The sequence below is a fragment of the Strix uralensis genome, chromosome 6 (assembly GCF_047716275.1).
Source record: "Strix uralensis isolate ZFMK-TIS-50842 chromosome 6, bStrUra1, whole genome shotgun sequence".
Classification (NCBI taxonomy): domain Eukaryota; kingdom Metazoa; phylum Chordata; class Aves; order Strigiformes; family Strigidae; genus Strix; species Strix uralensis.
Window position 1 is genome coordinate 39,701,798 of NC_133977.1, and position 25,041 is coordinate 39,726,838.

Genomic DNA, 25,041 nt, shown 5'->3' on the forward strand with positions numbered 1-25,041 from the left:
AGTATGAGATAGTAAATGGATTGCAAAAGAAGTAAAGTTGGAGTTTCAAGTAAAATCTGTTTTCCAGAAATTAAGTATGGGAAGAAGCATGACAATAATCTACTGAATTAAATACTGATGAAATTGTTAGAGATTTAACAGAATGAAAATACAGTGAGTTGAAAAAGTCAATGGACAGTATACTTCCATAAAACCCCACTATTGTCAATGTGTTAGAAAACACAGAAAAGGAAAAAAAAAAAAATTGTAAGTATAAGTATGTAATTTTCCAGTAATTTCAGGGAAACAGAAGGGAGATGTTAGATGTTAAAAAGATTCTAAGGAGTTTACAGATGGGTAGAAGACAGTAAAGTTTGGAAGGTAAGTGGAGTATTTGGTGATAAATGGGTATGTCGTTCTACTCCCTGGGAAGAAATAAAACACAGGGAGGTCTGAAGTCATTATAAAAGGCAGACACAATAAAGGGGAAGAGTAGACGCAAAATTAATTCAAGGTACAGATAAAGCAAACAGCAGAAGCAGGCTGTAGGGAGTGATGGAGTGATCCTGAGAAGGTGAGATTGGCTGTTTCAGCCTATTTACTTCACTGGCTGCACAGCTCTGTGTTTTTGCTGCTGCTGCCACAGAAACACTGGCAAGGGGACCAGTGTGGAAGGTTTCCCCAGCAGAATACTACGTGCTTTCCTCCTGAAAATGAGGACCGTTACAAAAGACACTGGAAAAAATGAAGTTAATGTCTGGGCTTTGGACCATCAGATTAAACAAAGGTAGAAAAGTAGTGGGGACTGAGGAAAATTTAAGTCTTTACATGCAATTTAGAGTTCTCTGGTCTTTGGGAAAGCAGGACTGAAAAAACAAACAAGGATTATTTGTGGGATTATTTCCATCACAGTAAACATTTTATTATGTAAATGATGTAAAATCAAGAATAATTGGTAAGATCTTTTTAATAGAGACGGGAAAAGAGTTCAGGCAAATGGTAAATGACAGTGACTAAATCAATGGAGGAAGGATAAAAAAAAAAGAGAGACCAAGAGCAGACAGTAGCAATGGACAGTAACGGACTGGGTAATGCTAAAGGGTCCTTTAGGTAGTTATGGAAGGTGGAAGCATGAATGCTTTTTAAAAATATACCATAGTGATCAATGAAAGCACACATGAGATTGAGAAGAATTTGGTAAATACCAGCATGAGAATATACTAGACATGAATGGCACAGATCTAAGGTAAAGTTGAACTTAAGGTTTTTTTTTTTTTCTGGATTTATAAAAATCAAGAACTGTTTCAAAAAAGGAATAGTTTTAATGGACCTTTCAGCTATTTTTTTCCCTTTACTTCATAAAAAAAGGCAAAATTACCCCATTTTAAAGTTTTTGAGAGAAATTTCATTTTTCACGTAGGTGCAATTTTTCGTTTCAAAGTTGTAGGAAAGCATAATAAAAGCAGATCTACAGCAATTGCATCAGTTCTCCAGCAATATTATATTTAAGCAAATCAAAGGTTAGCATTTATATGGATTCTTAGATTATACACCTATTACTTCAAATTCTTTTCAAAGCAATAGCTCCTTGTATGAGTGTTAGCAAATCACTGACATCTGATTCTTCTTGTTGTCAACAGGCCAGGAAAAGGAAGTTCACGATGTGATAAATTACATAAAGGAAATAATTTGTGGAAAAAGTAATTCATATCCAAATAAACATTTTTTATGTTTCTGTATTGATTTGCAAAATATAAGCAAATACATTTTCTGTACTGCTAATGAATTATTTATAAATAGAGATTTGATTCTGGAAAAAATGTACACAAGGAGCTAACTTCTCAATTCTCTGTTTGCAAGACATATTTCTTCTGCTGCTGGAATGCATCTCTGTGATTTACATATGAACACAGAAGAGTACTTTCCCATCAGTGCTCACACTGTTAGTGAAAGGAATAAGTATTAATAGACTTCTGTATAACCAATGAAGGACAGCATCTTTCAGGTTCTGCTTTATAAAAACACTGAAACTCCTTCTCGAGAAAAGCATTTTTGAATTATTAGAGAGTTTCATTTGAAATACAGCACATAAGATGAACTACTTTCACATTTTAAAGTCTGAAAATAATCTGTAGAGCCAACAGACATTTGTCATCAACTTAAATGGTAGCAAGAAAAGGATCTCATGAGAAACGTTTAAAATGATTTAATATTTGGGTTCAATTTTGCATTTAATAGACATAGATATTGCCCTAAGTTATGAATTGAAAGGATTTTTAGGAGACTGATGTACTGTTATACAAGTCTGAGGGGAATTCTTTTTTTTTTTTTTTAAATAGGATATGAAGTTCAAACCTACAGTGTACTTCCTACCTGTATTTGTACAGGATAAATATGTTTGTTCCTTGTGAAAATTCTATGTCTGTAACAGCTGTTACAAAGCAAACTTGTAGAGAAACTAATTTGTATAATAGGAAAGGTGGCATTTGTACATAGAAAAAGAAGTAACAGCAATACAAACATGGGATAGGAGCACCTCACCTAAAATGAGTTAGAAGTGTACATTGACCTCTTGATTCATCCTAGCATTTGGTAGTAGATCACAAAGATTTAGAGGAATTAGGGGACATACCTAAGCCACACTTTCTTGTGATGAATGAGTATTCATCAGATCTATTACCACATGGTTGCGTTGTAATTGAAACCTTTCAATAAGCCAAACCAGAGTATCCAGTATGATGCATCCACATAATATCAGCAAAAGAGTATTATTATCATTGAGTTGTGAGTTAACCCTGGAGGGCAGCTAAGTCACACACAGCCACTCAGAAGGGTAAAAGTTCAAAAACTTGTGGGTGGAGATAAAGAGAGTTTAATAGGTAAAGCAAAAGCTGCATGCACAAGCAAAACAAAACCATAACTCTTTCACTACTTCCCATCAGCAGACTGGTGTTTAGCTGCTTCCAGGAAGGAAGGGCTCCATCACGTGTAATGATCTTGGGAAGACAAATGCCATAACTCTGAACTTCCCTTCTTCCTCCTTCTTTTCCCCAGCTTTTTATTGCTGAGCATGATGCCATTTGGTCTGGGATATACCTTTGTTCACTTGGGGTCAGCTGTCCCAGCTGTGTCCCCTCTCAGCTTCTTGTGCACCCCCAGCCTCTACACTGGTGGGGCGGCATGAGAAGCTGAAAAGGCCTTGAATGTTGTGCAAGCACTGTTCAGCAACAACTAAAACAGCAGTCCACCTCCAACACTGTTTTGGTCACAAATCCAAAACACAGCACCATAGGAGCTACTGTGAAGAAAATTGTAACTATTCCAGCCAAAAACAGTACATGTGACAAAATGGAAGAGGAGGTAAAAACAAAACCACCTTTCCTTATAATTCTCCATTACAATACTGCTAAAAACAACAACATGGACCATCCTGCAGAATGAATGCCTGTAAACACAAGATTACTAAAGTGGCCATAGGTTGGGTTTTTTCATATATTTAATGTGGCATTAAATGCGATTTTCTTCACTTGTTTATTTTCATGACTTTACTTAGCATTGTGTTTCACCAAAACAAAGACACTTGTTCTTTGTTAACCTACGCATGAGACTGGTAAGTGTATATAAAAGGAGGAACCTTTAGTACACATCAGTTTATCATACTACAGTAGCATACTTGCCTTTGGCTAGCATTGACACCCCGCTGCTCTTAGAAAACTGACACTAGCCATTGTCTGAATTGCACCAAGTCAGCTGAACCTTAAGCAATGTAAAGGATGTCAATGTACAGCACTGTCCACTCAAAATTTACTGAAGATTACATTATGAGACATTCCAGCTTAGTTTCTTTCAATATGCTGGTTTAAAACATTTTCACTTAAACATTAAATAATTGCTAGTTCTCATTGCATTTGGGATATGAACATATCCCAGGACAAAATTAACTAATCTGTTTTCTTGACAACTTGTAGGAGCAACAAAACAGCATTGAGAAGATTCTCTAGCAACAGTAGCATTTTTACACTGATTGAATTCATGTGTTTCTACAGCATTATTACGTTTGTTTTGCTTCAATGTTTACAGTGTATTATATTTTCTTTAATTACATTCAATAAAACATTACTGGTGTTTTCTTTTCAGCAAGAATAAGATAGTAATTTCTACAGAATTTTCTTTTTTTGAAGTTTCCTGAAAGAGAAAATACTATTTTTTGCTCTAATATTATTTTTTTAAATAAACCAAATAAACTCTGAAGGCAAATTCCCTCTCCAAAAGTTATTAATCCATAAGAGTTAAAAATACATTCTTCTTTGCTTAGTACTAACTCAGTATGGACCTATAACCTTCCTAATAACTCTTACTTATTTGTGAGGGTGAAAATATAGTTAAAGAATAATAGACTGTAAGACAAATACAGTTAAATAACAGTGTCATAACAGGCACAACTATTTGCATTATACCACTAATAATGTGATATTTCTTAACATGCATTCTGTTTCACTTCTGATAACTTGACCAGGATGTTGTGTGTGCATGAAATGAAACTATACAGAGAAATGCAAATACTTGAGCTGAATTTCTATAATTCAATGAATTAATTCTGCATTCTTGAGAAACAACTCTTTCTGACATAGTTGCCTGACAAGCCCTTTGTATATTCATGTATGCTATGAACAACTTATTGTAATGTGCAATGTAATATATTTTGTCAAATGCTTTTGAAGTTCTAATTTCGTATATATTTGTTTCATTACACTTTATTCTATAAGTGGCTTGACAGCCTATAAAGAATTTTCTACATCTATTTCAAACAACTGAAGAGTATTATGTATTTTCCCAATGCTTCCAAGATTTTGAATTTTACAACTGTGTCAGCCTACTGTATTTAATTTAAACATCAGAATATGGGATTCAACAGTTAGAAGTGAAGTATGCATTTGACACGCAAAAGAAAAATTAAAAAAGCTAACACTACATCACCACTCTGGCCTTTAGTTTGATGCACCAGCTATGTCTGGGTATTCTCAACTCACTAATTCCATCCATTACAATTAACTACAGATTTCTTTATCTGCAAGTCTAGAGAACAGCCAAGAACTGAATATATAACTTAATTACTGATGTGAACACAAAGATGGCAAGCTTAGATATTTTTTTTTAAAATGGATAGATGATTGCTCCCTCATTATTTGAACTTAGTTTTTTAATCATGTTGTACTATGATAATCTAAACTTTAAGGAGCAAAATTATTAATACTGGGTGATAAATAAATCCCACCTCACACATAGCAAATTTTAAATAAGATCCTGGAAACTTATTTTGCAAACAGCAATAATGTTTTGCGGAAGTTTTTTTTAAATTTTCAAATTTTCAAAAGATTATCTAGTCACGTAGATTAACACTGCTACAGAAAAAGCTATGTCTCTTTATTTGATTTTTACATGACAATAAAAGAACATAAAATAATTTTGTGGGATTTATAATATAAATGAAAATGGAAAAATCCCACTGGCACTAATAATCAATTCCCAATTAAAATCTCCCACAAAGTTAAGAAAGTGTTTGTGTGTCACCCCCGCCCCGGGGTATAACAAATGGCTCTGAGTGATTACTGAGCCTCATGACATTTGCCCCTTTAGATGAAACACTTGGATATGAAAACTACAGCAACTTACAACATTTTCAAATGTAGACAGAAATTAAAAAGGAGACAAATGCACTTTAACCTTTCAAGCAGAATGAGCTAGTCTTTAGAAATCCTGTACCTATGGACACCACGACTTTAATTGGAGAAAGGGGCAGACAGCAAGTACTCAGCATCAGAATGCCTAATTTATTAAGCTTTCTAGGTCATTACCTTGAAGATACTAAAATATACATTCATGATATACAATCAGGAATATGTATTCAAGATTATCTACACAAGATACTAATTTCTTGGATTTCTAAGTACACAAGAAAAAAGAACAAATTGTCATCTGAGGCAAAGGCACTCCAGAACTATTTGTGGAATTTCCCGTTTGAAATATTTCATAAAGACAATGATTATGAGATAAAACCATTAAGAATTTGTCATTTCTTCCTGAGAACCAGATCTAAATTAACTCACTGAAATCAGTATTACAGAAATTTAATAGGCATTCAGGTTTCTCATAGGTAGGAGAGAGCCGAGCCACTTTGAAAAACAACATCTACTTCTTAATGTGATTAAGTATTACAGAAATGGACTCACGATACAAAACAAGGCAAATCATCTCAGGAATATGATGAATATAATGGGTAGTGTTTGATTAAATTTTATTGTCAACAAATGTTTATCACTTAATCACTGAGCAGTTTTTATGATTCTTATCCAGAGATAAGAAATGCCATCTGTAACTTATTGACAAAGGCAAACTAATTGTAATATTTATTTTGAATTCATCAGATTATTGAGAAATCGTAGGTCATGCATTTTTTGCATAGCTGATACAGAATCACAGCTCTTTATAAGAAGTAATAAAATTGGAGAATGTCAGCAAGGGACATTTTCAGTTCTGGTCAACTGGTTTTCAGTGGTTCAGATGGTGTTGTACAAAAAAACACATGCAGTTTATCAAAATTGAAAAGTTTCCTCTTACATGTTAAACTGACTCCACTCCTTATAATATGTACTTAGGAAAAAGTTACTTACTACAGTTTTCTTCATCAGAATTATCACCACAATCATTTTGGCTGTCACATCTCCAATGATCTGGAATACAGTTGTTGTTTTTGCACTGGAATTCATGAGGCCCACAAGTTTTTTTATCTGTAATTAAGATGAATATAATTTACATCATTGCAGACAAAGAGTCAAAATAGGAAAGACTGCTACTAAACAGTGACATGACAACATTGCTAGATAACATTGAAGAAGGAGCAACCATAATACTTGAAATGTTACTTTCAGAAATACTTTTCATACCACATTCTTTAAGATTCTATTTATTAATTCATACTAAAAGAGATATGCTCATAAATTTGAAGATAAAATTAAAATATGGACTGTACACACTGTAATTTAAAGTAAAAAATATGAAATTCAGAAGTAATCTCAAATTAGTTTGAAGAGAGGGTATTATTGCACTGATTCTCAAAAAATGCATTGACTTTTCCTTGAATTTATCTGTGAGATTGTTTTACAAAAGATCTGATTAGAGTAAACCACAAGACTATTTATTTGAAAATGTCAATATATATATTACTCAAAAGTTAAGTTTGCATATGACAATTTAAGACTAATACATGACAGAAAACTTTTCCTTTTGATTTACATTTTCACATTCTGATGTTTTGGGTTGGAAGTCTACTTATACAAAGTAAAACATTATCAAGCATATAATGCTAAACTGACATTAATTTTCTTCATGCAGTAAATTTTCAACAAGCTTTCCCATTTACAGAGCAGCATTGTAGGCAAAGGTTCTTGAAGATGCATGAACATCCTGAACTCCTCCAGCAGGAAGGAGTTGCCTCTATGTTTTATTTATATTTTTTATTTCTTGAGTAATTCTTTCAGGTTATAAGGACTGAGATGAAATGAGGTAAATTAAAAAGTTATCAGTGACATTTTCTTTGGAAAAAAAAAAAAAAGGTTGCTTTGTAAAAGCCTCCATGACATATTTAAAATTACATGCCACTGTGATGATATTTCAATAGAAATTTTTAAAATTTCCATTAGGTTATTTCATAGCATGTCAGTTCAGACTTGATACTGCTATCATGACAACTCGATGAGTTATAATAACTGACAGAATGAAGGACGACTGAAAAGCTAGCTTAAAACATTGTGCTTCCTTTGCCTGTGAAATGGAAAGGACTACAAGTTAGAGGTATTGGATTTGATGCTATGGCCCAAACTGCTGCTTTTTGTGCTTTGTTTTAGGTGTGGTTCTGGAACTAGAGTAATAAATCAAAACTACATTTGAATATCAAGAAGGTGGAGGTAAATGGCATTGCAGCTCAGTGGTGTACACTCAAAAATTTAGTAATTACAATACTGCCTTTTGCATTTGTTCCTTATACTATGCCAATATTGTGATTGCAAGTCATTTTCTTCCAAAATACTTTTTCCTACAATGTTTCTCAAGATCACCATCTGTGACATCTGTCATGACATTTCAAATACTTGCACTGTCAAGCACTTAAAAAATATTTAACATTACAAAACATAAAAATATCCCCTCTCCCAAAATAAAAAAACCTGTTGCACTTTTTTCTCTAGCTCTGCAAAAGATCAAGTTTCAAACCAGAAATCCATCGTATATTTATTAAAGTACTTCTAGTAAAGTCTACAATCTCCCATTAACATATCTACCCACAAAATCGAGTCCTAAAGACTAATGACAGATTATATTCTATTTATACTTCCGCATTCAACAGAAATACCAAGATCTAATCAGTAATACACAAAAGCCAGAGATGACATCCCTTCATTTCAGCTAGGATGAAGAGAATATGTAATATATCTTTTCTTATTCTTCATAAAGAATTATCTAGTTCTCAAGGATGCCTCTAGTTCTCAAGCATTGCTTCTTTACACTTGTGAAGAAAGGCTGGATTTTGTTTCTCAAATTATCCGAGTGCAGTCTAACCTTATGATTACCACTTGTATCTTTCTCCTCTTATTCTAATCTTACCAAGCACAAAGGAATATTTAATTATATATATTTATATAATTTTTATATATAAAAGATTTTGCATGTTCGTAAGGCTCTCTCCACTTCACAAATCTGAAAGCTTTATACTTCCCTTGGGTTGACTGATCTCTCTTAGCAGCTTACGCTTGACTATGTCTTACAAACTAGATTTCCTTGACTTGTATTTCCTTCTTTCTGTTAATGAGAGCCAAGCAAGACAATAGGATACTAGAACTAAGATATAACAAAGAGGAAGATTCAGCAAAGTTGTATAACAAATATCTGATCTTTTAGAAAGACTAATTTTCTCAACTCAAAGGAAATAGTGCAAACCAGTATTTTTTTGAACTGTAGAACCCTGAAAAGCACACATGGTGCCCGCCCCCTCCCCCCCCCCTTTTGTCATTGCTGTCTTCAATACTAAATGGCTCTCCATTTTTCTTAAAATGAGACTACCTTAAACCAGGAAAGTTCTGATAAGAATGGTAGAAAGGCAAAAAAGTAAGTACTGATAACTCAATTTTCATATTTCTCTCTTCAAATTATTATTAAGAGAATCATTGATCTACTGCAACAGGCAAAGGCCCCTTCTCAGAAATTTGTGTGACCACCTGAGGTAGCTTCTGGTTGGTTGGGGTTCATCTTTTGTGCATACCGAACAGGATTTTACTTTAGAAATAATTCTAAATGAGTGTGAAGAAAATAGGATGAAGGCTTAAATGGAAAACAAACCAAACCCCAAAATATGCACCCTAAAAGCATTTTGATTCAAATATCAATCCCTATGAATTAAAATGTTATTTTACCACTAACTGCACTACATTGCTGTTTGGGGATTTTAATTTCATATATGGGCTTGTTTGTGCATTTGTGTGTGTGTGCGCCTGAGAGGGATAGAATCCAAAATGAAAAGTAACTTGCTTTTGATTGAGGATCAGCTAGCTGTTCTAGGGCTTGGCAGGCTGTCACTGATGCTGGATACAGGAAATTATAAGCCTGTTGAAGGAAGTTTAAGTTTATATAATGCATCCTTCAAATGTCTCAAAGAACATATTCTTCATCATCAGAAAAAACCCCCTACTTTGACTCTTTAGGCCAAAAATAAAATTAATATTTAGAAAAGTGAAGAAGCAGAAAGCAGTCATACTAATGTTGACACATTATGCTAATAAAGACCTGAAATACATATAACCTTTAAAGCAGATTATAACAACTTTCCGTGACCACAAACAGATTTCTTCAGATTCTAACTCAAACAGGGTCTTTTTTGATGTAAAGTATTAAAGTTGTGAGCAAGGATTACCATAATCTAATGCCTTCTTTTAATTGCGTGGACAGAAAGCATGAATTAAGTCTACGTACTGTTCTTTGAAAAACACCATACACTCAATAATAAACATACAATTCTTAATTCTACTTCAATTGTCTGAGTCAGAAAGTAACCACAAAGACTAAATACATTCAGACTACTTCTAACAAATTCAGTTAACATAGTATCTCCAATAACATACAGTAGCAGATGTTGACTAAGCAAAATACATATGTCTATGAAGCACTTAGGCAAAAAAGAGATTATCCTTTTTACAAGTTTTGCATTGTAAGCATTTTAGAAATGAACTATAAAGGATAACAAGTTAGTATTAGCATCCACATATACAGACCTTTATTATACTCAGCTTGCAGTTTTAGAATTTAATTCTATCAAACTTTGTTCATAAAAATAACCATCTTTAAATCTAAAAAAAACCCCAACCCCAATGCAGAAGACCAAGCCGTGTTAAAACTACTGCTATAATAAGGTCATTTAAACATATTTCAAATGCTAAAATTACGGAAAACTTTAAAATGTGATTAAACCCACCCTGTTCTTGTCAAGGCTTAGTTGTTCTATGTGTACATAACCATGTGTGGCACACAGATTGTGAATATGAATAAATTGTTCAGTCTCCCCCAATACAGAAACTATCAGCATTATATGCAGCTAGCAGATTTAAAATAAATATGTAGGTGATTTTGCAGGGAGGTGTGTAAATAAGCTGTGGAACTCCTTGTTGCAGCATGTTGTCAAAACTGTACAAAGGTTAAAAGAAACTGAAATCCATCATGGGTTATTGCATACAGAGATATATTTGACTCACAATATCCCTGATTCTCAAACTGTTAGAGGCTAGAAGAGTATCCCCGGGAAGTTTCATTAAGGACTGCCTTGCTCACATATTCTTCCCTAGATACTAGCTTTCAGTCACTGCCAGAGACAGAATAAAAGGCGAGATGAGTCTTAGATATGAACCAGCACAGCCAGTTGTATATATTGTGACTGAAAAAAATATTTAACTTGGGATTGCATGCACTGCAGCTCTACACTATTTAATTGTTTGAGCAATTTGGACATTATTCTTTCTATTGGCTAAAATGATGAATTGCAGTGAAGTACCTATTATAAATACAATTTTTCCTATTCAGCATTAGTTTGGGGTTTTTTTCCTCTTTGCTTTTAAACTTTGTGTCTTGAGGATATTATTTGAATTATTTTAGGACCCTTTGTTAGTCAAAATATGAATCCACAGTTTGGAAGCTTGGAATGCTGTCCAAATTGGAAAGAAACGGCATGTTGGAGATCAAGATGATTGGGGACAGTGCAGGAGAAAGTACCTATAAAGTGGATCAGAAGGTAAGCAGTGCGGGGGTAGTTGCATAATAGCCCAGAAGAAGATATGGAGAGTCTCTACGGCAAAGGTTCATCTCCTTTGCATTCACTGTTTCTTCAAGCAAAATGATTTCTTGCACTGTTCTTCTCTCCAGTTGATATGATTAATTAGTTTTCCCTTCTTGACAATTCAAACAATGGTCCTGGATTTTCAGTATTGAGTTCAATTTCCTAGGCATACTTAGAGCTCCAACATTTTCATATACGTGCTTGTTTCAATCACTTGAAACGTATCCATGGAAATTTTGCTGTGTCTCAGTGCTTTGCTCTTGATTATGGCCTGTAACTTTGTTGTCCCACAGGTACCATAAACTTGTCCAGACTTATGTGTTTCATCAAACCATTTACTGACATATGGATGAATAATGGCGAGAGCTTTGAATGTTCTGTACAACTGTTTTCCTTGTTCTCATCCATCTCAGAACATTTTCCTGTTTTTTGTTTTATAGGTCTGTTTGAAGTTTCCACACGTTTTTCTGCGCTTGGGGAGTGTGCATTGACATCCATGTTCAGTGATATGCCAACAATGCCAACAATACTGATCCACTTATTCTGACTCTGATTATCTGTAAATCCATTTCCCAGGTGGAATGTTTATATTTATTATTTTCTTTCATTTACAACAGAAGAGCTGACTCGGAACTTTCCAACATGCAAGCAATGACTGAGAACAGCCACTACTACTATACAGTGTGATGTTTTCTTCCAAGTGATGATGAATAACATACTAGGCATGTACAATATCACATGCAGACCAATGTGAAAACTGCTTAGATTTTCAATTTTCTATGAGTATTGTCTTAATAAAATAATTGTTTTGTCAATCATAAACATGCTAAAAACTGTAGAGTTATATTTGTGATCCAACAACGAATCTTCAAAAAAGCAATGAAAGACATTCTTGGATTCAGAGCTAGTCCTTATGTTCTAAAAAATCTGCCTTAGTCAGGTAGAACACTGTGGTTCTGGATATTGTATAAAATATGACAGAAATTAGAGCTTGGTTTGGTAATGGTTCGATTCTATCCTTGATCTCTGTAGAGGATCTGCTTCTTCAAACTATCAAATTTAAGTACATAACTTTCAGAAGTATCAGGGGTTCTTGGAGAAGTCCTATGGGGATGCAAATTTTGTGGAGTGGTGTATTAGGACACATAACTCCCTGGAGCTCAGAGAGAAGCAGAAGTTGGTCAATGTCAAGTTGGCATCTGCTCTGGACCCTCTGCACAGTCTTAACTAACGTTTGCAAATTATTACATGTTTCACTGTTTATGAACTTCAGCAGCAACAAAGTATGCGTAATAAATTAGCAGAAACTGGATAATACTGTGAGAAAAATCAAGAATGTCACTATATTCCAAATAAGATACTCATTTACAGCTCCTGCCAATAGAGTAGTAGTATAATATGAAGTTTATAGACTATTCCTATAAAGATTATCGTTCAACAAGAACTGTATGAGCCAGATACAGTTATCATATCAGACAGGTATTATCATACATTGAAAAAGGACATGTTAACTCGGATGATTATTTCCTTTCACTACTTTTTTCAAAAATATCAAGCTACAGTAATATATTCAAAACCACTGGCATACTCACCACAGTTAGCTTCATCTGATCCATCAGCACAATCTGGGTCTTCATCACATACCCACAGTTTAGAAATGCAGTGTTTTGTTGTTTTACACTGGAAATGGTCTGGAGAACAACTGTTTTCAGCTTTAAACAAAAGGATTTCAAATTAAAACTAGAAATTTCTGCTAATATTCCAATTATTTGTTTTAAAATAAAAATGATTCAAAATTCAGAAATTTTATAGCTCTAGCAAGACTTATGTAACATCTGTAAGAAAACAGCGTTCAGGGTTATACTGTTTATAATTTTGTCTTCTTTTTATATATTATTTTATATATAACAGTAAGGTCAAATGAATCTAATAAACAAAGTGTCTATTGTGATATTCTTTTAACAACAGACTTGACATTGACACAATGAAACCACTTTAGTAAAAAGCAGTCAGATTTATTTTTTTCCTAACTTTCTAAAGCACCAGTTACCAATTCTGAAAGTCAGTTTGAAGGACTAAGGCAGCATTCAATGCTTTGACTGAAAAGGTAATCCAAATTATGTACAATTTTGGTGAAAGTCTGTGCTCTCTGTTAAAAGAGGCCATGGGTAAATAGTGAGAAAAGTTTGACAATTATTTCATTTTATCAGTTTAGCAGAACAAGTTCTTAAATGAATCTTACGGCAAGATAAAGATGCAAAGATGCAGCTAACCTTCATCCTATTCTTTCAGAATGCTTTAAGTCGAAGTTTAAATGCTTTCACTTTAGAACAGCCACTTGACAACAAATGGATCCTCAGTGCACTCATGTGATTCTAGATTGACTGCCTCACAAGCATTTAGGACAGATCTTACTGTTTTTTTAAACTCTTATAACTGAGAGTATAGAGGCAAGATGAATAAAGGACATATATCTGGACTGGACTGTGATCAAGCTATTTGTGATCAGATGCACAAGGATTTCTTTAGAGATAAGCATATGTACAAGAATCTCCAAACTGTTCTGAATTGGACATAATTGGAAAACAGCATGATCTCTTCTCTGATAATGTTTTTTCACATAAATGTTTGTCCCACTTTTACCTAGGGAACTCCATAAGGTTTTTAACAAACTTCCCTATCCCTGTTGGAAAGCAATTTGCTCCTTTACAGTATCATTCCTGTTTCTTGAGTTCAGCAAGATGAAAAACTTTAGTTTTTTTAAAAAATTGGTGTGTATTATTTCTTTCAGCATCACATTTCTATACATAAATTTACAGCTCTGGAATCAAAGACTAAATTTAGACTTGTCTACGCTGCTAACTATACTTCTAAAAAATAATACTGATTCTCAGCTAGGGCACCTCACCTGGAGATTTCAAAGTGCTTTACAAGGAAGACCAGCATAATAACCTCCATGTTACATATGGAAAACCTTTAGCATGAATTGTGACTTTTTCAAGGTCACTTGATATATAAAATGAAACAGTGGTAGAGCTAAAAAAATGTCTGTATTTTATAAATCCTAGTCCAGTGGAGTTAGAATGAAATAGATAATCTGATCTGTTATCTGTCTTGGGACAGGAGCCCAAGTCAATTTGAACTGTTTGGTAGACCTACTTAAAATCTCCACTTTTTGTAATCTCCCCAAAGACAACTGAAGACTTTTCGGAAGGCACAAGCAAGGTTTTATTAAAATACAAACTAGCATACTTAACTTGCTTAAGAGAGAAGCTAATAATGTCTAGGTAAGACAGAACAGAAACAAAAAATGTATATAATTAACCTCCCCCACTTCCCACTGTGTCTTTGCAGGTGGGTTGATGGCTGAGTTTCAGACAATTCAAAAGCTTGCTTCATGTCACAGCAGACTGTCCTATCCCCACTAATCCCTAGGAAGTTTTCAACTCCATCACCACTGATCCTGACCCTATCCCTCCCACAGTCCCTGAGCACTGCTGTGCTGCAGATTCCACTGCTCTGATTTAATTTCTGTCGGCTACACCTCAAGGTTTTGGGAACCTTCTGTATAATGTGCAGTTCTTTATAACGAAAATCAATCTCCCTTGTCTTCCACAGGAGTTTACCTGACCCCACTTAATCAGTTTTTAAAAGAACATAACATGCAAACCAACATATAATACTGTCTGTCTCTGCTGAGCTGTTTGGAAGACAGCCATTAAAAACATGACCATCAACAAAGCCTTTGTATCCTTAGCAACCCTTCCCTTGGAGAAGGCCATGTTCTTTGCAGAAATGCAGCACATGCAAACCTTGAGAAAGCTAATTCAGAAAATAGGAATAAGCACCTTAGATCAGCAGTAGATCTGAATAATGAATTGAGTGAAGGACAGAGATGTATTTCAAGACAGCACCGTCATTTTAATTACAAAATGATCAAATACACAAGCTATTCAATACATTTCCATTCTAAATCTGAAAATACTTTCTCTACTTATATCTAAGAAATACAGAATGAAAAATAAGATGCATTAAAAGCTGAGTAAATGGAAATCAAGTTACATAGGCAAATTAATGAAGAAGTCCCCAGAGGAAAGGGAATAGAAAAGGTAGAAAACTCCATGAAAGAAAAAGGATGTAGAAGGAACTATGGATCTACATCTTTTCCAATAAAAGACACAGAAATATATTTTTCCATTGAAATGTGTTGCTGCAAGGCATGGCAGATGAAAGCCTCAAGAAGATGAGTCATTTGTGAGGTGGTTAAGAGTAAAATGAATGTTTCAGCCTAAGTCAGAAACCCAATTAAATGCTTGGAATTAATTGTTTACACACCCCTCTTCTCTGCAATGACTTTAAAAAATGAAGTTAATAAATGACATCTTAGTTTGTTCTCTTGTCTATGAAGAATTGTACATCAATCAGTCCCATGAATTAACTGTTTTGCATTTTCCTCAAATCATTTTAGAGAGGATATTTACAGTATTTTACATATTTTTCTTCAGTTCCTTGTTTAAAATCAGCTACGGTCATCAGAGCAAAATTCTGTAAACATAACTTACGACAGTCTCTTTCATCTTCTTCATCGCCACAGTCATCCTGTCCATTGCATCTCAGATTTATTGGAATACACTTCTGATTCTTTGTGCACTTGAACTGACCTGACAGACACACATGTGTGTCTGTAAGTTAAAAGAATAAAAACATTAAAAAGATTAAAAGTTTCAAAATTTAAAAGGTAAAAGAATAAAAACATAGTTTCTTGACAGAAGTCTACAATGTATATAATCACCTACCACAGTTCAACTCATCAGAATTGTCCCCACAATCATTTTCTCCATCACAGATAAAGGCTGGAAGAGCACAAAGTCCAGTTCCACACTGAAAACGTCCCGGCTGACATCTGAATTCAGCTGAGAAAAAAGAAAACTGCTTATGAATACTATCACAAGAACGGTTAAAGTATCAATAGTGTTGTTCTTCCTCTACGGACTAATCAAAAGAATTTACAGACCTTTGTAGTTGCCTATGTAATCTCAATCTGAGTAGATATTAGTAACTAAAATGCACGTGTACTATTGCAAAATTAATTTCAAAGTCTGAGATTTTAAATTTGCATAACTATAGTTATATCTTAACTAATGATACAGACTGCAATCCTCTGCAGGTTGATGCTTACCATTAACTCAACAGATTCTTGCAATTTAGGATCTAAACACTTGATTTCAAGTCTGCATTTAAGAAACTCACTGTTCCACTCTAATTCTATTTCCCATGAAAGGTCTAACATTGTTCCTTCTCACAGCCACTGCCATCTGAGTTTAAATTTTATGTAAACATAGTGTAGCTCCAAATGTAGAATGATTACATATGTTATGTAGAATGATTACATATGTTAAAGCTTGCTTCAAAGGCCTCTGCAGCAGAAAAAGAGAACTAATTATAAAATTGTAAAAATATGGGTGAGAGATTTCAATATAAACAAATGAAATTAACTCTTATTTAACTGGATGACTGTAGAACACGTAGAGCGTTTTATGTATATAAGCTTAAGGGAAGAGGGCAAGAATCTTTTGATTTATGTAGATTAATATAATAGTGTTAAAGTAGTCAGTGGCTGGGACTGAAAGATATAATCAACAGATATTACTGTTTACGAATCCAGTACACTAGAAAGGTACTTTTCTAACAAGTAAACTTGCAGTCAGCTACCATCCAGCAACCATTCTTTGGGATGCGGAAAACATCATCATAATTGACTCCCGTTGTCTGCAATTCAACAGGAGATTACTACAGTAACCTACTATTTGGACTATGGGAGGCTATCGAGAAATATGCTGTATCTGCACCACCTTCAGGATAGTGTGTCAAAGTTACACAGGATGCATGAAAAATGTTCATTACATAAAATTGTTCATTCCGGGAGGGTGAGAATTAGCTCTCCAAACTTTCCTTTGACAATTCTATACATTTCTAAATGTACAGAATGAAAATATTTATATAAAACTTATTGTGAAAAATACACTGATTCTTGGTAGGAATCACATGGAGAACACATTGCTGTTGTTCAGAAAATCGCACTAAGTAATAATGTGTAGCTAAACTTGTATAATTGTAATGAAACATAAGCAAATGAGATTAGACTTCCACATTTCTCTTATATACAAAAATAAACCAAATAACCCTTGCAGAATTTTGTATTTATACATAAAAATTTGAAACCTCAGAACATAGCTTTAAAATAAAAATCTTTAGGAGAAATATAACTGGGATCAAGTAAAGGTTTAAAACATGAAAAACACATTCTTATGATTTTCCAAAGACTTTAAAAGACCCTCAGTAGACATGAGTTAATGAAAATCTTTTACAGGGTGATGAACAAGAGCCTGAGCCCTTTGTAAATTTGACAGAGACCAAGGAACAGAAAACAGTGCTGCAAACAAAAGTGTTCAAATAAACCCACTTCCTACAATCTATAAAGCATTATATTTGATTTGGACCCTCTGACAAGTTGGGTTCCAAATTCAGAATGCACTTACGGCATTCCTCAGGCTCGTCGGAGCCATCTCCACAGTCATCCACAGTGTCACATTTCCACCAAAATGGAATACATTTGTCAGTTTTGCAACGGAACTGTAAAAGGAAGGAAAGAAGGAAGAAAAGCTTTGATATGAATATTTATTTATTTACTTTTACATAGAAATATACAGTTTATGAAAAATTAGATTCATGGTTTATGTTATTGTTCCATTAATCAACTCTGACTGTTAATTTTATAAAACTTATTTTTTAAATACTCTTTTTTTGGGGATGTTTTGCACTGAGACTTCCACTGATACAAATCATTGTAGTTTCAATGACGTTGCTACACTGATTTATAGTGCCCCTGATATAAACCACTCATTGCATTTTGCCACATTCTATGATTTGATTCTGTAAGATCTTATTCAAAACAACCACTTCAATTCTTAAACATTCTTTGTAAGTTGTTGAAGCAGACTTAATATCATTTTTCTGGATAAACAAAACCACCCACAGTTACAGAAAAGGGCCTTAATGTGTAGTGCTGTACTTGTATACAGTATTGCTTATATTGTTTGAATTAAATGAGTAAACCAGAAGCTAGGCCTTCCAACCTTTTAAAGGGATAAAATATTTGTACAACAAAGAAAAATCCTTTGTTAGACCTTGGTAGTGCCTTTACTCTGAGCTCAGGCAATGCTCTACATTTGTTTTGACTGAAAGGGGAATGCAAACAGAACAAAAAAAGGGTAGAAATTACTTGATGCAAACTTTGAGGGCTAAACCTAAAATCAGAGTTCATTATGTGGCTAATGCTAGGGAGAAAAATCTGGATAGATTATCAGGAACTTTTAAGAAACATTGTGTTTCCTACCTGGTGTGAGTATGAGCACAGAAGGGAGGAAAACTGACAGGTTTAGAAGTGCAAGACATTTTCTTTCCTGTGACTAGGCATTAATTTTTTAATTTCTTCACATTTTTAAAATCATTGATTATTCAATAAAGCTGTATTAAAAGGGTATATTAAATTTGGTGCATCGGCTCTGTTTTATCTTTTCTGCCAAGAAAATTTAGGGTTTCGTGGCCATTTATGTAGTAGGACCTACAGCTGGAGCTACATCATTCTTGTACCACATTGAGGGACATGCTGTATTACAGGCTGGGTTTGAAAGGCAGCTCTTCTAAACTGCTAAACTGTTCTACTAAGGTATGCATTTCAGAGTAGCTCAGCAGAAGGCCTCCAAACGTAGGAGACAAACAGAAACTCAGACAATTCTCATTCTTAGTATTTTCTACTTGCTTGCATAGCCTTCCTGCTGCTGAATTGTTTTAAGGTGCCAGCCTCACTCTGCTCACCACAAGGGACTTCAGGCTGTTAAAATGACATTATTAATTTAATTCCAGGAAATGGGGCCTAATTCTTAGATGCTATTATGCTTTGCATGAAAATGCTTGCATTCCCATCTAAACTGGGGAGCCAGACACTTTGCAAAATCAGGGGTCGGAGTCATATGGGTGGGCCTGGAGTGGCTTGAGTTGTGGTGTTCTAGTCTGATGCATTTTGTACTAAACAATTTTTCACGTCAGATTAGCCATCAAAATACAGCTGAAAGACTGTCAATGTGCAAGACCAGCATATCAGTCATCCAGCTCCTTTTCATCAGAAACAGCTAACAGGTGAGTGCATTGTCAAGAGCGATTACATCATAGGAACAACTAAAGATTTTCAGATGATGCTATAAAATTAAAGTAGCAAATTATATTTTTTCCACTGATCTCTGCATCTGATACCATTGGATTGACAAATTATCAAACAGTAAACAGATTTCAAAACTGGAAGAAAATGACTAATAACAAATGTCAGCTTGTAACTGTCTGTCTGAAGCAGCTTCTTCTACTTAAGCCTGCTCTCCCTCCTATGGAATCCACAAGTGATAAAATATGGCTCCTGGAGGATCCAAGTTGTGAGGTTATCCTTCAATTCAGATTACCAATGAATTATTTAGAAAGAAATAGAGTCATTCAATCAACTGTTAGCATATAAATTCACTGTGGAATAAGCTTCCAGTGCCATTTAAAGAAAATTTTTAAAAAGAAAAAAGTGTTGGTTTTTTAAGCAAATTCGAGAAGCTAGATATGGGGGGAAAATAGATAAGAAACTCCTCATTTTACAAGTGTTTTACACTTTCTTTATGTTCATCACTTAATGGGAAGTAACAAGCAGACAATCAAAACAGGAAAGATATGATGAACATAATAAAATCACACCAAACATTACCTTAAGGGAACAGAGGAAGACAGTGAGAAGGTTTCTTAAATAACAATATTACTTGAATGAAACTGTAACATCATTTAAGATGACCACTGTTCCCTAAAAATTAAGAGTAAAATCCTTTCCTTAAGGAGTACAGACAACATACATCATGACACAGAACGTTGTAAGAAGTCGTTAGCATACATACAATATAAGTGGACTACTACAAAAGCTGGACTACTAGACAGATTTTAGAGGCCATATGTACTATCACAATCAACCAATTAGTTGTCTGGGTAGAACAGTCCAAAGGCTTTTATCAAAGTCATTCTCTTACAAGAAATCAGTAGTTCTACTTAATCTTCCTTACATTTTAAGAAAAAAATTCACCAAATATTTATTTTAAGTACTAGGGATTCCACCTCCCATAAGGAATCCAATGTTTTAATTGATGCAATTGTTAATTAATTGCATATTCTACCATTTCCGCTACTGGACTGTTTCTCATGTAACCCTATCTGTTACCTACCTAGCTAACTGGACTGAGCTTGTTTTCTTGTATTAATGTAGTTTGTTCGTGCATGAATACTCCCAAATCATTGTTATATACACTTTGTATGATTGTTATACACACTTTGTATTTTCATGTTTCATGTTTTATAGATATGTTTTTTCAAAGCAATTTTTATGGGTTTAGTAGCTGTATTTGTTCTAGTGACTGGCAGAAACATCCATATTTGAAAGGGAACAAGTTCTGCATTCTCTGGAAAAAAGGCACTTGCAAGCCTATTTTCAATTAATAGCCGTGAAGATGAAATGCTTTAAATGCACCCATGAGTTACCTAGTCTTCAGCTCCGCTGACTGACGCTTCCACATTTCACGGGCACCAGCAATCATTATTTAAAAGCAGGTGGAAACACAGTAAAATATAAGCCCACTCCCCACTCCCCCACACCTCTGCCCTTACCTGACTGGCAGTGCAGTTTGATAAGCATGTCTTGTTATCCGCAGCAAGGTAAAAGTTAGTGGGACAGGCACAAGTATACATCTTGTCAGGGGCTAGAAGGCATAAATGACTGCAACCACCATTGTTTACTGTACACAGATGTTGAGACACTGTGGACAGAATAGGAAAAGCATATCAGAGCCTATTATTTCAGTATACTTCAGCGTATCTGCTTTTTAGAGGAAGAAAAATGTATTACACATACTATTTTTACAATGAACGTCTCAAATCAAAAACCAATAAGAGGCAACCTTTTTCTTTTGCCTTTAAGCTATTCTCTGTATGCAAAAGATAATTATTACTATGAATGTAGATTCAGTACTGAAAAAATGACAGGAAGAAAAAAATCATTAGAGGTTTTTTTAATAAGGAGACAAAAAATTAGCTTATTTAGGTCAAGTGCCAAATCGTATTCAGTTACAATTCAAATATGGGGACATCAGGAGATGAGACACAACCGTAACGCCTGCATTCTCTGACACTCCCTCAGTCCAACAAGTTTCTAAATAACAGTATTCTTGTGTATTATTAATACTCTCTTACTTTTCAAATAATAAGGTTAAATATTTTCATAACACACCGTTCCCGTCCTGATAACTGGTAACTTGTACTGTAATGTGACTTAACAGTTCTGTACTTCCAGTCAGTATCTGGGCTAATTTTTAAGCACTCAAATTGGTATCTTGCCCTTGAACAAGATATATCACATTTATTTAATACCAGATATACTTACAAGATTAATCACAAATTTGTATTTAAAAATGGTGAGTTGAAAACTTCCACAATTTGAAACAAAACAGAAATAAAAATAAATCACTGCAGATAAACAAGCTGCCATTAACTCAGCAACTGGCTTCTAAATGAAACACATCAATGTGCTGTATGGAAAGCATAGACAGAATAATTACCATCAGGTTGCCTATAAGAATGATACACCTGGATGTCTGTTATGGTATGCCATGAGTTAATCAGTGATATTCTGTCTGATCCAGAGGTTTTGTGGGCACGGCTGAGTGATTTGGTTTTCCCATCTGTCCAGTAGACGTAGTCTTCAAACAATGTCAGCGCAATCACCCCTGGAATATCTTGATTAGGGACTGTAAGAAGAGATGCTAAGATTAATGTTCACTCTTGGAAGACTGCCAGTTAAAACATTCCACACTGCCCGGGTTGACGGATACAACTGCTATATAATGTCTTGAGAATAACTGTCATGACAATATGTCAAGCCTAGAGGGTTCTTTATTACCAGTTACGATAAAGATGGATGGGGTACAAGCTCTGCTTGATTAGAATTATTTGGCCCAATCAGTGTTAAGGAAATAAAAGGATTTCAGTTAACAAAAATCACCTCCAGATTCTAAACCAATGACATGTTAAGCTTAAAAGTTTTACATAACATAAATATAACTTAACCTACTCTTTACAGAAGGCCAATATTCATTTGGTGTTTTAAGGGAATAAAAGTTATTAGAAAACATCCAAACTGTAAAGTATACATCTCCATATGCACTGTGTTTAATACCCTTTAAGACAATTAACAGTATTTTATTTCGACAAAATACACTGCCAAGAGAGACAAGAAAAAAATAAAAAGTTTGGCATTAAAATAAACATGGCAGTAAGAGGGCTAATTGCTTATTCCTAGCATAACCAACCACACAATTTAAAAAAATTAAAAAAAATGATGATAATACTCCCTGTTTCAATATCATAAAATTATGAGCCAACATCCTTTTAAAAGGGATGGAAGGACAAAAGAGAGAAAAAGATTTGGAGCATTCTTTATTCTACTGTAGACTCTTTAATCCTGAACTATTTGTTCTTGGTAAACATAAACCTAATGTCACTTTTTTTTTTTTTTTTTTAACATATATAGCTGTAATCAAGAAATGTCACAGGAGAATATATAACCACAATGGTCAATTTTTTAAATTAAAATCTTTTGTCGCTGAATCACTCTAATTACTGATAGAGCTGAAAAGGTAGATCAGAGCAGCTGATCCTGCCATTTTTAACAAGCATATCCTTAACACCTTTACCTTGTTTTCTTAGATGAAAATAGCTTCATCTTTTACCTGGAATATACTTAAATAGAGTTCGCAAATCTCAGATTCCAGCTGGAACATTTCATAGTTCACTGATGACTGATACTGAGTACATGGAATGACAACCTAGCAAATTCAATTTTTTACACAATAGTCTTGCTGATAGTGAACTCCAGTGTAGGGTATGTTGCCTTCTGGTAAAGGAAACCTTGCTTCTTCAACCTGAAATGATTTTCCTGTCTTGTATGTTTACATATACCACAGCCATCATACTGAAATAACAGGATGATATTCTTTTAAGGAGCTTCATAACATTTCTAAGAAATTAGCCAAAATGGGCAACTTTGGCATGCTTTCTTACATAGAACCCCCAAGAAAAGGTCTTATAATTTCCCTTATTGGTAGAATCACATTGTGAAAAGAGGGTCTACAAACCAGAAGTGAATCACTCCCCATGGTGATTGTTGTTACCCTGTTCCTCTGATCGAGGAAGGGAAGAATTCTTGAAGTACCATTACTTTTTGTTTTGCCACCAAAGTAAGAAATCAAGTACAACAAAACAAGAATAGAGAAACTATAAGTACAGGTATTCCATCATAATGTTTCTTTTTCTCTTTCCTCATTTTCCTTGTCTTCTCACCATTGGATTTATCACTATAAATTGCAAGAAAATATTCCCAGATCCAGAAAAACACCCAAAAGCTAGAGCAGGGTTTGTCTGTCCACTGGAAGACATGTATGTATTATCACCTACGTAGATCAACTACTTGCATGTTAATTTTATCCCCACTCTGCTCTGGAGTGAACTAAATCATTCCCTTGGCAGGGAAAACAAGCTGTAGACTAGACAATAGTACCCAGCTTCACCCTGGATGTAGTATGTGGTGTGTGGGGATCTCTAGTAATGCTAACAGTGAAAGAAGCCCTGCATCAGTCACAGCTGAGCCTAAGCAGTCAAATCCTAGTCACTGCCTGGTTTTTTACATTCTTTTGCTTAACATGGGTGATTTTCCTTGAACCTTCTTGAGCTCTGCATGCATCTTTGATGATGGTGAATTCAACTTAATACTGTTCCACAAAAGGCATGTATGTCTAATTTTAATTTTAAAAAGTGAATTACTTTTAAAATGCTTCAGCATAATTATTAATTTGGAATACTAATTATCATATTATATGCTTACTACTAGATTAATGCAATTTATTAAGGAAGCATAGAATTTACACATTCGTGTCATTTGGAAAAAGGAAATTATAATTCTGAATTACTTCAGAATTATTAGTTCATAAAATCTGTGTACATGCATGCTCTGTAAAAGAAACACATTTTGGTTTGAATCACTATCCCATATTTCAGCAGATCCCTGAAAAAAATGACACACTCAGACTTCCTTCATTGCCACTCTCCCCAGTTAGTTACCTCACTGAATTTAAGTAATTCAGTTGCTTTATTGTGCTATTAAATTTACCATGGGATTTGAAGTACATCTGAGCACAATCCATTGTACTATCTTTATATATAGAGCCTTAGGTATATTAAACTCAGCACTTTTTATTTTAGGTGGATTATAAACATTTGCTATTGAAAGTTTTCTTGTAACTTCTAAGTCATATGATTGTGTCACAGTACAAAAATTAAAAGACAAGCAGGAATTTTAGGTACATCTGCAAAACTGCAGGAAACTCCCCACTGATCTTAAAGGGCAGTTTCTAATGAAACATAGAAACCAGGCTGACAGAAGAAGTAGGAAGGAATAGCAGAAACCGCTACTCTGAGTGAAACCCTAAAGCTATCCATAAAGCTATTTATTTTTGCTTGAGTTCTGGAAAAAAATTTGTTCATATAAATTATGACCCTTG

The 25,041-nt window shown here is 34.3% G+C and overlaps 1 protein-coding gene across 1 annotated transcript in view; it reads right to left on the reverse strand.

Moving 5' to 3' along the window:
- Positions 1 to 25,041, reverse strand: part of LRP1B (LDL receptor related protein 1B) — a 751,404-nt gene that overhangs the window by 72,131 nt on the left and 654,232 nt on the right. Inside the window, exons 60-66 of the mRNA XM_074873779.1 lie at positions 22,045 to 22,233; positions 21,098 to 21,246; positions 17,893 to 17,986; positions 16,150 to 16,266; positions 15,916 to 16,035; positions 12,946 to 13,065; positions 6,651 to 6,767 (exon numbers count right to left, since the gene is read on the reverse strand). Coding sequence (XP_074729880.1) covers positions 6,651 to 6,767; positions 12,946 to 13,065; positions 15,916 to 16,035; positions 16,150 to 16,266; positions 17,893 to 17,986; positions 21,098 to 21,246; positions 22,045 to 22,233 — 906 coding nt within the window. The remainder of the gene's footprint in view (positions 1 to 6,650; positions 6,768 to 12,945; positions 13,066 to 15,915; positions 16,036 to 16,149; positions 16,267 to 17,892; positions 17,987 to 21,097; positions 21,247 to 22,044; positions 22,234 to 25,041) is intronic.